Here is a 12,810-nt window from a genome sequence, read left to right as displayed (position 1 = left end):
AAGGAGGGATAACTTTACAGAATGGTTTAAGAAGAGACAAATCTAAATTAGTAAAAAGTCAACTGTACATAATTTTTAAGTAGGTATGGCTTTATTAATTCATGTTTCTATGATAAAATTTTTGGCTAATAACTTCACTAGGGAGAAAAGATCAACTACCCCCTTGAAGGTCATTATCTGGAATTATTTTTTAGTGAATGCATGTGGTGTAAATGGTTACTCTACAGCCATTTACAAGGGCTCAAAACAGATCCTTTAAGTAAGTAAGGCCATGTCCTTTACTTTGTTTATGCTATTATTTAGCTTTGTAAAATAAATTTTAAAATGAAAGTACAAAGGTATGTTTCAACTCAGGATCTTACATTTTAACAAATTCTGAATTAGAAGAGCCTGAATTATAGAGATTTTTCTTACCTGAGGGACCCTTCTGACATTTAACAATTTTAACAATTTTTCTCTGGGAGCAAAATTTAGCTTCCTAAATCCAAAGAACCTTGTACATCTGAAGACTCAAGTTCCATTTGGGGGAATAGAAGGCCAATTTAGAGGGGGAAAATCTTCAGTTCTTTATATCTCAGAGTTGCCAGAGCTCTTTGGGATAACTGAGACCCTAACACAGCTGCAGCTTATATTAAGGTCATACACGGTGGTGTGCTCTTCACGATCACCCAGTTTTAAACTCCAGGCTGATGCATCCAGGAGGGCTGTTGCTTCCATGAAGCCTTACCAAAACTTTCCAGTCAGTATTGGTCCCTCCCTTTTCTGGCTGCCCTTTTTATTTACTGTTTGTACCAGATAATCCAGCGTTTGATTCTTTTTGAGACTAGAGAACCATGTTTAGATTCTGTAAATAATTCATTTTATTCCTCTAAGTATCATTCACAGAGCTCGGCACACACAGATACTTAATGTAAATACTCTGAGGGAATAAATGCTGCCTGGGAGTCAGAGACCACACCCTAGAAAATCCAATTTTTGAAATGAAGGGGAACCACAGCTTTTCCCGAGGCCATTCAGATTCCTGTTTATTGCAGTTGGCTGGTATATCTGTAACTCTAAAATATGTGATATCCTGTTTTCTGTGGGGACAGAAAGGGAACAAAGGAAGTGCCTGACCTTGTGTGGAACATACTTAGAAATAAAGAACTTATGTAGGTCCCAGTTATTTAGTCACTCTTCAGAACTGGAATTTGGAGAGCCTTATTAGCCGCAGAGCAAGGACAGTCCACGGAAGGCTGTCGCATTCAATCTAGTCCAAATAAAATGACTCCTGCCCCTTGACGCTACACCATGATGTTTACAGTGTGAAAAGCCCCTCTCCCGAGGTTTCGGGCTTGGGTAGCTTGATGCCTAAAGAGACTTGTTGAAGAGACTTTACAGAGCAATGGGATGAGACCTGGGAACCAACTTGGAGAAAAGGAGTGGAATTCAAACAGTGACTTCTTAATAGTATCTGGGGAATGCTCAGGATTCTTTTTGTGGGTGTCACTAAGACTGTTGTTTAGTTATCTGAGTGTATTACAAGGGCTACTATAGTTGCAAGTAGCTGTGCACACCAGTATAGGCTAAAATTATGAGCTGTGGAGAAAGTAAATTGTTAAGTGAGTAACGTGACCCGTGTGCTAGAGCTGTAGAACTCTCACTCCCCCTGGCCATTTCCATCATACCTGGTGTGTGAAGGACAGATTATGCAGGAGCCTGCTAATGTCTGTGTGGATCATGAATTATCTTTAAATATAAAATGACTTGCCTTGGCTGTTTCAGAGAGGCTTTAGTAAATTCATGGATTTCCTTCTACAATTAAGTACATTCTTTGATTTAAAAAAAAAATCTAGAAACTCTTCCAAAGCTAGGAAAATCCAAAAGAAAAGGAATATGGGCCTCCCTGGTGACGCAAGGGGTTAAGCACCGCACTATGAAGCAATCTGCAGCCTATGCAGCACGAGTTCAATCCCCGGCCGGCCAGGGAGCAACCCACATGGTGCAGCAGACCTCTCCTGACTCACCCACTGCTCCCCTCAGCAGTGTATTTCAGCCAGTCTGCCTGTTCTGTTCCCCACTCTGTCTCTGGTGGATCCTCTCACTCCCCGCATCTGGCCTGTACCCCAGCTCTTGTATGCATAAATTAATAAATCTTTAAAAAAAAAAAAAAGAAAAGGAACAGACCTGATTAGCAAATGAGATCGTGAAGATTCCAATAATAGTTAGGTAGCCTGACCTACAGATATACAAAAGATGAGTCTTTTTCTATCACTTAATAAACTTCATGATTTTTCTTTTAAATATAATGAGGTACGCTAGCATACGGGAGGTGACATAAACAATCTTATTTTGGCATGCAATATTAAATGGATAGGGTAATTGCAATCTGATGATGTGATTTTCCAGAACTACCTATAATATAAATAAATATAAGTACTATACTTCTTGACTTAACTGTTTGTTAAGAATATATTATGAAATTTAATATATTATGAAATATATTATGAAATTTAATCAAAGAATATATTATGAAATTTAAGATATACTTTTGAAAGTCAATTTTGGCTTCAGAGCATCCTCTCACACACATCCGCTTGCTCGAGTGGGTATGCCATCGCAGCGCCGGTCAGTGCTTTCAGCGTTCTTCACATTCTGAATGTATGTGATCGCCCACAGTGACTGGCTGGATACCATGGATGTCTCTCACTTTGAGGATATGATAGGTAAAGCTATACCATATTTTCTTTAAAGGGGGAGTCCCTATGGTAGTCAAAATTTCTAAAATGTCTCTCCAGAAATGCCTCAGCCTGCTCTCCAGAGCCCATAGTTAGGATGAGATCACTCTCCCAGAATTATGTCATGTGACACAATGACCTTAAATTAGGAAGATTTTCCTGGATGGGCCTGATCTAATCACCTGAGCCCTAAAAGTAGAGAACTTTCTTAGCTGATGCAGAGGGAGACCAGAGAAATTTGAAATGTGGAAAGGACTCATTGTGCCTTTGCTGGTTTGAACATGGAGGGGCCACATGAGAAGGGATGTGAGAGCCTGCAGAAGCAATGAGCTGACAGCCAGCAAGGAAGCAGGCCTGAGACAGCCACAGGGAGCTGGATTCTCCCAGCAAAATGAGTGAATATGAAAGTAGATTCTTCCCCAAAACCTTCTGTTCAGAGCCCAGCCAGCAGGCCCCTGGATTTCTTCTATGCCATACTTACCAGTATTTGGGAAACTTGAGAGTCTATTGGTCTCCAGCTTTGAAATGGATATTTCTGAGTGTATATTGTTCCAATAATATATTAGGAGATCCCGCACAAATTGGAAATATATGCTGGGGAGGAATTAAAACTTAATTCAAGCTCTCAGGTAAGACCTGAGCAGGGGGCCAGTAGAGCAGTGCTGGGTTTCTGCCCTACACAACTGTGAGATAATAAGTGGATGTTTTGAGCCACTAAGTTTTATGGCAGTCTGTTACCAGGGCAATAGAAAACTTACACAACTGATGAATAGTTGATGATATTAAGGAAATATTAATTTTTTAAATATGGAGAAAAAGACCAATATCCTCACATCACTGTCCCCTACTGTTACATCTTTGCATAAATCTTAAGTTTCATTTCACCCCCAGCATGTATTTCCAATTTGTTCTGGATCTCCAAATGTATAACTACAGCAATATAGTCACAGAAAGATCCATTTCAAAGCTGGAGACCAATAGACTCTCAAATTTCCCCAGAGCCCCATCTGTTTGAGTTATGAAGGGTACTCTTCCTTATGGTTGAAGGGGAGAAAAACCTTCTCTTAGACAGATATAGGAAACCAGAATGGTTCTTAAACTCAAAAAGTTATAAAAGTACATCATTTTGGATTAACTGAGAAAACAACTAGGTTTGCAGTGGCCCTGAAAATCTGAAAGGGCCTCCCTGCAGCCATGCTCACATCATTGGCTTGTTCATCATCAGTCATTATCTGAGAACACCGAGGGGAAAAGCTGGTTCTCTGCAGGCCATCCCAGAATAGCTCAGATTGTTTCCCCTGGCTCAGTTAGTGCACAGGAACATGATATAAAATGTTCTTTCTGCTAGTCCTTCTTCAGGGAAAATGTAAATAGGAGTTTTTTCCCACCACTGTAGGGTCAGGTCTAACCCAAAAGGAACATAATTTAAACCCATTTCAGTCTTGGCAGTGGACATGTGACTTGGTCTCATTCCTTTCCCTTGGGCCCAATTTTCCAGAGCCACAATTTTATTTTAAACTTGGTCAAAGAAGTTTGGTTTTAATTATGTGCCTTCCTGAACTCCTGATAACTTTCAAGTTAAAAGCTTTTGTGAGGCTTTTTCTAAGTCAGTCTCTGGTGTTTTGAGAGCCCTACACATTTCACAAATCAAAACCAGCTTGATTCCTGTCCCTTTCCAGGATTGCCATCTGAATTAGTGATGATCTTCGCTCTGTTCTTTTATTAGAAACAGGACTCAACCAATGAGATTATGATGGGAGAATTTCAAGAAGTATGAAAGAAAGGAGCCTGCTTCTTGGTTTGGGGGCTTTAAAAAAAAAAAAAAACAACTCTGGCCTTTCTTAGCTAATCATTCTTTTTACTTCTACTTTCTGTATTCATATTGGTTTCTGAACAAATTTTCGTCATATCTGCTGAAGGGTCCCATTCACAGTATCATCCTCACTTGGGCCACAAAAGCTGTGAAAATAATTCCTTCTTTGAGCAGTTTTTATGCATTTCAGACACACCAGAGAGTCTCATCTTAATGGCCATCATTCATTTGTCTTCAACAGAAAATAGAGCAACAATCAATCTTTAACAAAAAAAAAAAAAAAAAACCTTTATGGAAGTTTCTCCTAAAACTCCCTAACGAGAGCATATGACATATAGCATTTGTGTTTTAACCTGCATATTAGATAGAAGACTTATGTGTCATGTCAGAGTGAAGAATTCAGGAGTATTCTGTTTTTGAGACAGAGAGAGCCTTTCCTAGAGCATAGGTGAGAGAAACCCACATTCCTTACCATCAAAAGACCATAGATTTAACTGGCATCCTCAAGCCCCTCTATTCTAGGACTTCCCTTTTTTCCTTCCCACAAGGCTGGCCTCTTAGAATCTTCCCTGGTTGAGTTTTATGTTCATTTCCCTATCCTATGTTTTACTTCCCTCTTATGATGTCACTTCTTGGTTTCTGTTGGAGAACCACCACTATCTTACCCCCTCCCACTCCACTTCTCCCCCCCTCCACCCGCCCCCAACTCCAGATTTACTCGGTAGTCTCCCTGCAGGGATGGCAGTCAGCTTTTTGAATGAGAAGCAGTGTCTGCATAACAGTAAAGTGTGTTTGATTGACCTTAGTTTGAGTGATTGAAGGATAAGAGGAAAAATTAAAGTCAGGTCTCCTCTACCAATTCAGCAACTCTGCTCCTTTTACCCAAGAAATCCAAACTTTTCTCTTTCTAAATCTAAGCAGTGGTTTGTTGTCGGGGTTTTTTTTGTTTGTTTATTTTTTGTTTGTTTGGTCAGATCCCAGATTGTCTCGGATATCAAGAAACCAAGCAAAACAATAGTTTCTAAAAAATCAGCACGTGTGATGGAAAAACCTAAGCCATTTTATTAGAAACTGAACCCTAATTCCTGTGTACTTTAAAGCTAACTTGCCCACCAGCCTTTAAGAATGCTCTCCTTAGGCTGAAAGACTTAAAGGAAAATTAGAGTGAGAATACCATCTCCTTTAGAAACCCCAGTTAGAAACCCTAGTTAGAAACCCCAGAACTTTTATAAAAATTAACCCCAAAAGAAATTGATAACACAATCCTTAGCATGCCTTTAAAAATGATAAATGACAGACGGTGATATATGCTTTTAATTGCTCCTGGCAGAAGTAAGAGTGTCGTTCACCAGCTTCTTAGGTGGCTATCTCTAGGAAACCTCCCCTGCAGTACGCCTGTAGGGTCAAGAGCTGGTGTGGCAAGTCTAAGTCTGAGTACCATTAACATTCCCTCCCTCCACTTGCTGTCTCATTTGTGGAAAAATTAATTTAGGCCTCTTGAAAACCCTGTGGAATCTACTTTTTCATATCCAGGAGCCCTGATGTCTTGGTAGTGCTAACCTATTTTTTTGTAGTTTTCAAGCATTCATATTTACAGCAGCAAACTCTCAGTGGAGGCCATATGCTAGAGACAGCCATATTATACAACCACCTATCTGTCTGAGAATTTCTTGGGTATGATGAATGACAGGGCATAAATTACTTCATGGTGCTTCTAGAACATTCTAAATATAAAAAGTTAATTATACAGCATTCTTATGGGAGTAAGTCAATGAAGATGATTTGTGTCTATGTGTATGTGTATGTGTGTGTAATGGTAAGACTAACACCCAGTAGATTCCTAATTTCTCTATTTTAGTGGAAATAAAGCCTGATTCTTCACTGTAGAACCAACTACCATAGTCCACACAGCAGAATTTAAAGATAAAGGTGTAACTAAAATCTTACCCAACAGATTAGATATTTGCAAAGAGGAAAAGCAAATTTAAGGGACATCTCACATTTTAGGAGTAACAAACTCAGTAAATAGATTTGATGATCAGTAAATTAATCAGTCCTCGGTCTATGCACATGTGCAGAAATGAGCTTATATTTGAGTAAGAAGAACAAAAGAGGCTCAAAGCAGACACTTGATTATAAGTGGGTCATTTTTCCATGTCTAACATTTCCAAGTGGAACATTCATCTTTGGAGAGATTGTCAAATCGTTCTCCCACGTGGATGGTAGAGTTTGAAAAAGGCTATTCCGCCTTTAGGGAGCAAAAGAAAGTAAATGATGTCCTAATTTATTGTTTCATATGGTTATGTCTCAGTTCCCTGCACCAAGGCTTGAACTTGCTACCATCAATAGCCAGTGTAGTATTTGTATGACTGAAAAATAGAAGAGGAGAAAAGGGGATAGGAAATGTAAAGAGTGAACTTCCTCCAATTATCCCATTTAATTTTTACCACAAAAGTAAGTGGTACCTTGCCCAAGGTCACATGGCTGGATGATGTCAACAGAAATTAGAACTCAGGTACAGCCAAGGCCATGACATTCCTTCCTGGAAGCATTAACAGTTCGGTTCAATAAGTGTTTGAGCACCTGCCATGTTCTAGCAGCCCGGACACTGAGGCTGTCCCTGGGAATGTATTAGAGTGACTGGGTCACAGATAAGGACCCTAACTATGTTGTTGTTCTTTTTTAAGTAAATGTATAAGTGTATATGTTTATATTTCTCTAGTATCATCTTCTCAGAGCACTTTTTTTCCAGGAAGTTTCTTCTCTGGAGCCCTCTGATGACCCTTGTCATCTCCATGGCTCTTGCTTCCACGCTTTTCCTGCTTCAGATGAGCGTGTTAACGTGTTCACAGAGCTTTCCTGGCTCTGTCATGCAGCGTATTGTTGTTCAGCTTATTCTTCTCGGCACCCTCCTGGCAGGGCTCTGCACTCATGGGCTCTTATACTCAATAGCCCTGGTGTGGAGTTCATGCTCAGTATTTGTAAATCCTTGGCCTGTCTCCATTCACAGTTTTCCTAAAGTATGAATTTTAACTAGCTCAGATGCCATAAAGCTGGATCTTAACAAAACTAGTGAGTTTCACCAACAATCTAATTATCTTGGTTGTGCTTGAGTAACTTGAATCATTTTTATATAAGAAGTGTTTCTTGAGAAGTGATTAAAATTTAGTTTCCATTTTAAAACGGCTTTAAGTAGGAAGGGGAAAGAACCTATTTGATGTTGAAAAAGCAGTAATTGATAATGTGGGCTACGTATGACTCTCACCGGCGATCAGTTATAAATGTGAGGAAGGAAAATTCCTGAATTCCAGATTGCAGATTTTAGGATACTCAGCTCCAAGTGGCTGAGAATGTTAAAAATACACTGTATGCTTTTCTTCCTGACACCCCCATCTCAAATGGGGTATGTTTTCATGTCCAAAAGGCTTTGTTGTACAAAAACCTTTGTACAACAGAATCACCTGGGCACTTTAAAAAATGTGTTGGAGGCCCTACTCTAGATCTATTGAAGAGAATCCTCGCCCTCAGGATTGAGGTGAGGCATGTATACATTTTGAAAAGCATATGAGAGAATTTTGATGAATGTTACCCCTGGTTTAAAGAGAAAATTCCATGGAGAAAAGTCAGCTTTTCCCACGTTTACCTGCTCAGCCCCTCTTCAGTCAGAGGCGCCGGCTGCCGTACTTCCGCTAGACTGTTGAGAGTGTGGTTCGTCAGGCTGTGGTGCTGGAATAAAACATGGCTTCCAGGGACTGCGTCATGCTTCATGTGAGCAGCGTCGTTGAGCAATTCCTCGGTAGTTCAAGGATTCACTATCCGCTTTGTGGGTTATTGGCCCTTGTTTTTCTTATTCCTTCTTTTCTCTGCCTTGAGGAGTTTGTTGTCTTTTAACACTTCAAGAGCAAACATAAGTACATTCCAATACTTGTTTTTATTTGCCTTACTTTTAATTTTAAAAAATGAAGAGGGTATAGGTCATTTATAATTAAAAAATAAATGTAGTGCACAGACGTAATCATTTCTTATTGTTCAGTGTGTTTACAGTGGCCATAGATCACCAAGTTTACAGTTTGTATCTATAAAACTTCTTTCTTCAGAAAACTCAGTACTTTCTTACTCTTTACATTTTACCAGCATCCCAGGGACTATGCTGGTACTTCCCTCACCTTCCCCTTCTTCCCTCCTTTACCTTCACTAGAGATCTGAAAGAAAACCAGGAGCTCTGAGTTTTAATATTTGTAAATTGCATTGTTCACAAAGGATGGAGTTGGTGATTTGTAAGCTGAAAAAAATTAATAGAACGAAGACTGAGAGCCAGAGAGGCTGAAAGTCACAAGAATGTCACTCACTTCTAGGGCACCAGGAAAAGAGGGAGCAGGGGGCACAGCAGTTTTTATCATTTACATTTTGCTGACTTCCAGTTTAAAAAGATGCTCTCCCCAATGCAGCTAATCTGGTGAGTCATGGAATGCAGAGACGTATGAGCTAGAGCTAAGCAGCCTTAGTCCAGGTGAAATGCTTTTCTTAAATTGCACTCCTCTCATAGTGAATGTGAGACATCTTATTTTTACAAAGTATTTATAAATGCAAATAGTAAAAATCAGTCCCTTACTAATGCTGTTTTTTTTGTTTTTTTCTCCTCCTTTCTCTAGCATGAAAGACTTTCTAGGTAAGAACTTTTCCCTGTGTTATATGCATGCTTGGTACGTGTGAGTAAATGCAGGTCTAATTAAACTTTATATGGTTTAGTAGTATTTTTCACGCCCTTTTCTCCCTTTTCATTTCCACAGCCCCCACAATAATTCAGACTTAATATCTCCTGCCTAAAGTGATACTGTAGCTTTTCAGCTTCACTTCCTGCTTCTAGATTTTCCTCTTTCCAACTCTGCCACTACATTAATTTTCTAGAGCACTAGTGTACCAGGCACTGTGCATGATGCAGAGGAAGCAACATGAATAAGGCTCTTAGCGTACAACCAATGAGATAAATAACTTGAATAAGATATAATAATAAGTGCCAAGATAGAAATGTGGGCAGGTCATCTGAGCAGAGACAAGAGGCGAGCAACCTGATCTGATGGTTCAGGGAGACTGCAGTGCAGAGCAGATGCCTGACCTGAGACAGGGTTTAGATACTGACAGTTAATAAAAGGATCAAACACAATCCCTTATACCTAGAATAGTGCTCATTAATAAAACATTAAATGAACTAAAGACCTATTTTGCAATTGCTGGAAAAAATGCAAGCCGTATTATCAGAGTCTGGGGGATGATCCTCTGTAATTTTTCACCTAGAACCTAAGGCTACAAAACTAGTTGATCTTCCTGAGAAACAAAATGAAAATAGGAGACACTGTGGAGTCAAAATTTCTCCTCTCTCCTTTCCAGCTCTTCCTCTGATGGAGAAGTTAAGAGGAGATTGGGGAAAGATGTAGTTCTGGGATGGCATAGGACAAATGAGTCTCGTAGTTTGTGTGGTAATTGAAATGGTTCTTTGTTAATATATTTTACAGTTTACAAGCTTGCATGTATCTTCCTGTGCTCACCATCTCACCAAGCACCAGTTGAGGATAAGTAATTTAGTACTAGCCTAGCAGAAAATTAGTTTTGCAAAAATGATAGAATGGTATTTTTGCTATAGTTGACTTTTTGTGAAGTCAATTTGTGAAAGAAGACTTTCCCTACAGGCTTCAGAATATGCTATAAAACTGCAGTTATTAAAACTGTGGGGTACTAATTCAAGATAAATCAAAAGATTGATGAGACACTATAGATAAGTCCCCAAATGTCTAGTATGTAAGGTGACCTTTCTAGAGCCCTTCTGCTCTTCAATAAGTGCTCATTGGGGCAATTATCTACTTGGGAAAACAGAGCCTTCTCTAAGCCATACCAGAAAGCAAAACAACAAAAAATACATTTGGGGTAGACAGTTTTTTATATATTTTTTTATTTTATATATTTTAAGAGAAAAATATTTTATGACAAAAGTAGTAGAATACTTATAATCTTTATATAAGAAAGATCTTCCCAAGAATGATACCATGAAGGTAAAAATTGTCTGATTGTAGAAATCTCTGCTAATAAAAGATGCCATAAACAGAGCCAAGAAATGGGGGGTGAAATTTGTAACCTGTGTTAGTTTTTGAAGCCCCACTATATGGGAGCCTTCTCTGAGATAACAAGAAAGATCAACAAATGCTCTGTATAGGCAATTCAGAAACATAGCTAAATAACCAAAGATATGAAACTACCTACCTAATTTTAAAACATTAAAATTAATGACAGGGAAATATTACATTTCTCCTATTGGATTAAAAAGGATTAACCTTCCTGGAGGAAGATTTTTACTCCTTGACTAAACAGCTTTTCTTCTAAGGTTTTGTCCTAAGACAATAATTGGACAAGTGCACTAAGATTTATAGACATCCTTTCATTGTCGCATTATTTATAGAAGCTAGAAAATTCAAAGCAATGTGTCTGTCAAACAGAAGATTGTTATAATAGCAGTACAGTGCAAGAGAATACAGTCATTTTAAAAAAAATGAGAGAAATCCATTTTTATTTACCTGGTAAGATGCCCACAATCATAGTGTTGAAGTGCAGGAGTTAGACAACAGTATGTATGATTTTCTTTACAGAAATATTTTTCACATATTTATGTGTTTAACATGCTGCCAGGATATAACTAAACAGTTATTTTGAGGGCAGGATCCTAGGGTGAATTTCATTGTTTATTTTAGACACTTTGGTATTATTTAAATTATTCTACAAATATGTATTGCTTTTGTAATCAGAAAAGCCAATAAAGAAACTTCTATTTATAATTCTTTTAAAAGAATGTTAAGGACTTGGCATATAAGAAAAAAGTGTCCATTAATGTCAACGAGAGCTTTGTCTATCCTCTCTCTGAGTCACCCTATTGCTCCATTACCTCTCCTAATACTGAAGTCCCCCAGCCCCAACCTCGTCCACAGTCACCACAGGGCAGAGGCATCATCTGGAAGTTCCACAGCTGGGACTCTTCAAACCATCTCAGTTTGGGGACATCACGCTCTGCGGGGCTGGTTTGTACAGAGCAGTTTCATGTGCCACGTTTTAGCTTGGAAAGAGCAAAGTCAAAAGTTTAAACCAATATTAAGTTTCAGAATGACATTTGTACTCTTCAGCAAGTCGTTAGGTGAGAGACAATTCCCACTGGAAATAAGACCACCATCAGCTTTAAGAACTCACTTGCTAAAAAGATGTAGAAACTTAATCGTAGGCATAATAGTCTTGATGTATTGAATAGAATATAGATAAAAGGGTAGGAAACTAAGTGTTTTGGCACTGTGGTGGTACCCCTGAGATGTCTGCATTTCCCCAGGTGCACCTGAAGAGCAAATACGCCTTGTCCTTGTGGCCCCCCCATATCCCCCCATTCATTCTCTGGCTCAGACCTCCAAGTCCACATGTTTCTGATTCATTGGCAGTTCATTGGAATCATTTTCCAAGAGCCATTGAGAGCCAAGAAATGTTTGATTTAAAAAGCATGCTCTTAAGAGAAGTTGTTAAACCCTAAACTAATTTGAAAAGCTCTAAGATTGAAGTCAGCACATGGGTCCAAATCACCAACTTTACACATCATCTTCATTCTTGGCAAATAACAAGCCCTTCTCAAGGTTGTTGCAGCCCAACTCTGTGCCCAGGATGCTGCTGAGGGAGGTCCAGGAATGTTGTGTAGTCTCTGACCAGAGCTCTCAAATGCTGCATAGGAATGGAGCAGACCACCTTTAAGCTCAACTTCCCATCATTTCTTTGTTCTCAAAACCAATTTTTGTCTTTAATTTATGTCCACAGGTTGGAATCAGGAAGTAGTAACCCTACAACCAGCGATTCCTACAGTGAGCGGGCCTCGGCCAGAGCGCGCCGGGAGGCCCGGGAGGCCCGTCTCGCCAGCCTATCCAGCCGGGTAGAAGAGGACAGCAACAGGGATTATAAAAAAGTAGGGTCTCTTTTCAGTTTCCTGTTCTTGGGTTACAGCACATAAACCTCTGAGCCTTTTCCCTAGGGTAGAAAAATAAGTGTACTTCCAATGAAGCAGAAGAAAAGGCAGTTACATGATAAATGGTGGCAACTAATTCCTTTCAGCTTTCTTGGCTTGCTCTACCTTTCTACCATCTAAATGAAGACTCATTCATATGTTGCTTTTTGTACAGTACATATACCTAGAGTCAGCTATTTAGAGGTATAGATGAAAGTGTTCAGAATTATAAAAAGGGAAATTAAAACAATGCTGTCTGA

At 39.2% G+C, this 12,810-nt stretch overlaps 1 protein-coding gene across 7 annotated transcripts in view; it reads left to right on the top strand.

Moving 5' to 3' along the window:
• Positions 1–12,810, top strand: part of PPP1R12B (protein phosphatase 1 regulatory subunit 12B) — a gene marked incomplete at both ends in the record, with an annotated part of 173,196 nt that overhangs the window by 144,389 nt on the left and 15,997 nt on the right. For all 7 annotated transcript variants that reach the window (XM_084246413.1, XM_084246412.1, XM_084246409.1 and 4 more), the window contains 2 exons: positions 9,183–9,199; positions 12,367–12,511. In XM_084246413.1, the coding sequence (XP_084102539.1) occupies positions 9,183–9,199; positions 12,367–12,511 (162 nt within the window). The remainder of the gene's footprint in view (positions 1–9,182; positions 9,200–12,366; positions 12,512–12,810) is intronic.

Source organism: Talpa europaea, assembly GCF_964194135.1.
Source record: "Talpa europaea genome assembly, chromosome: 10".
NCBI lineage: Eukaryota > Metazoa > Chordata > Mammalia > Eulipotyphla > Talpidae > Talpa > Talpa europaea.
Note: the sequence above shows the minus strand (reverse complement) of the source record. Positions and strands in the feature narration are given on the sequence as shown.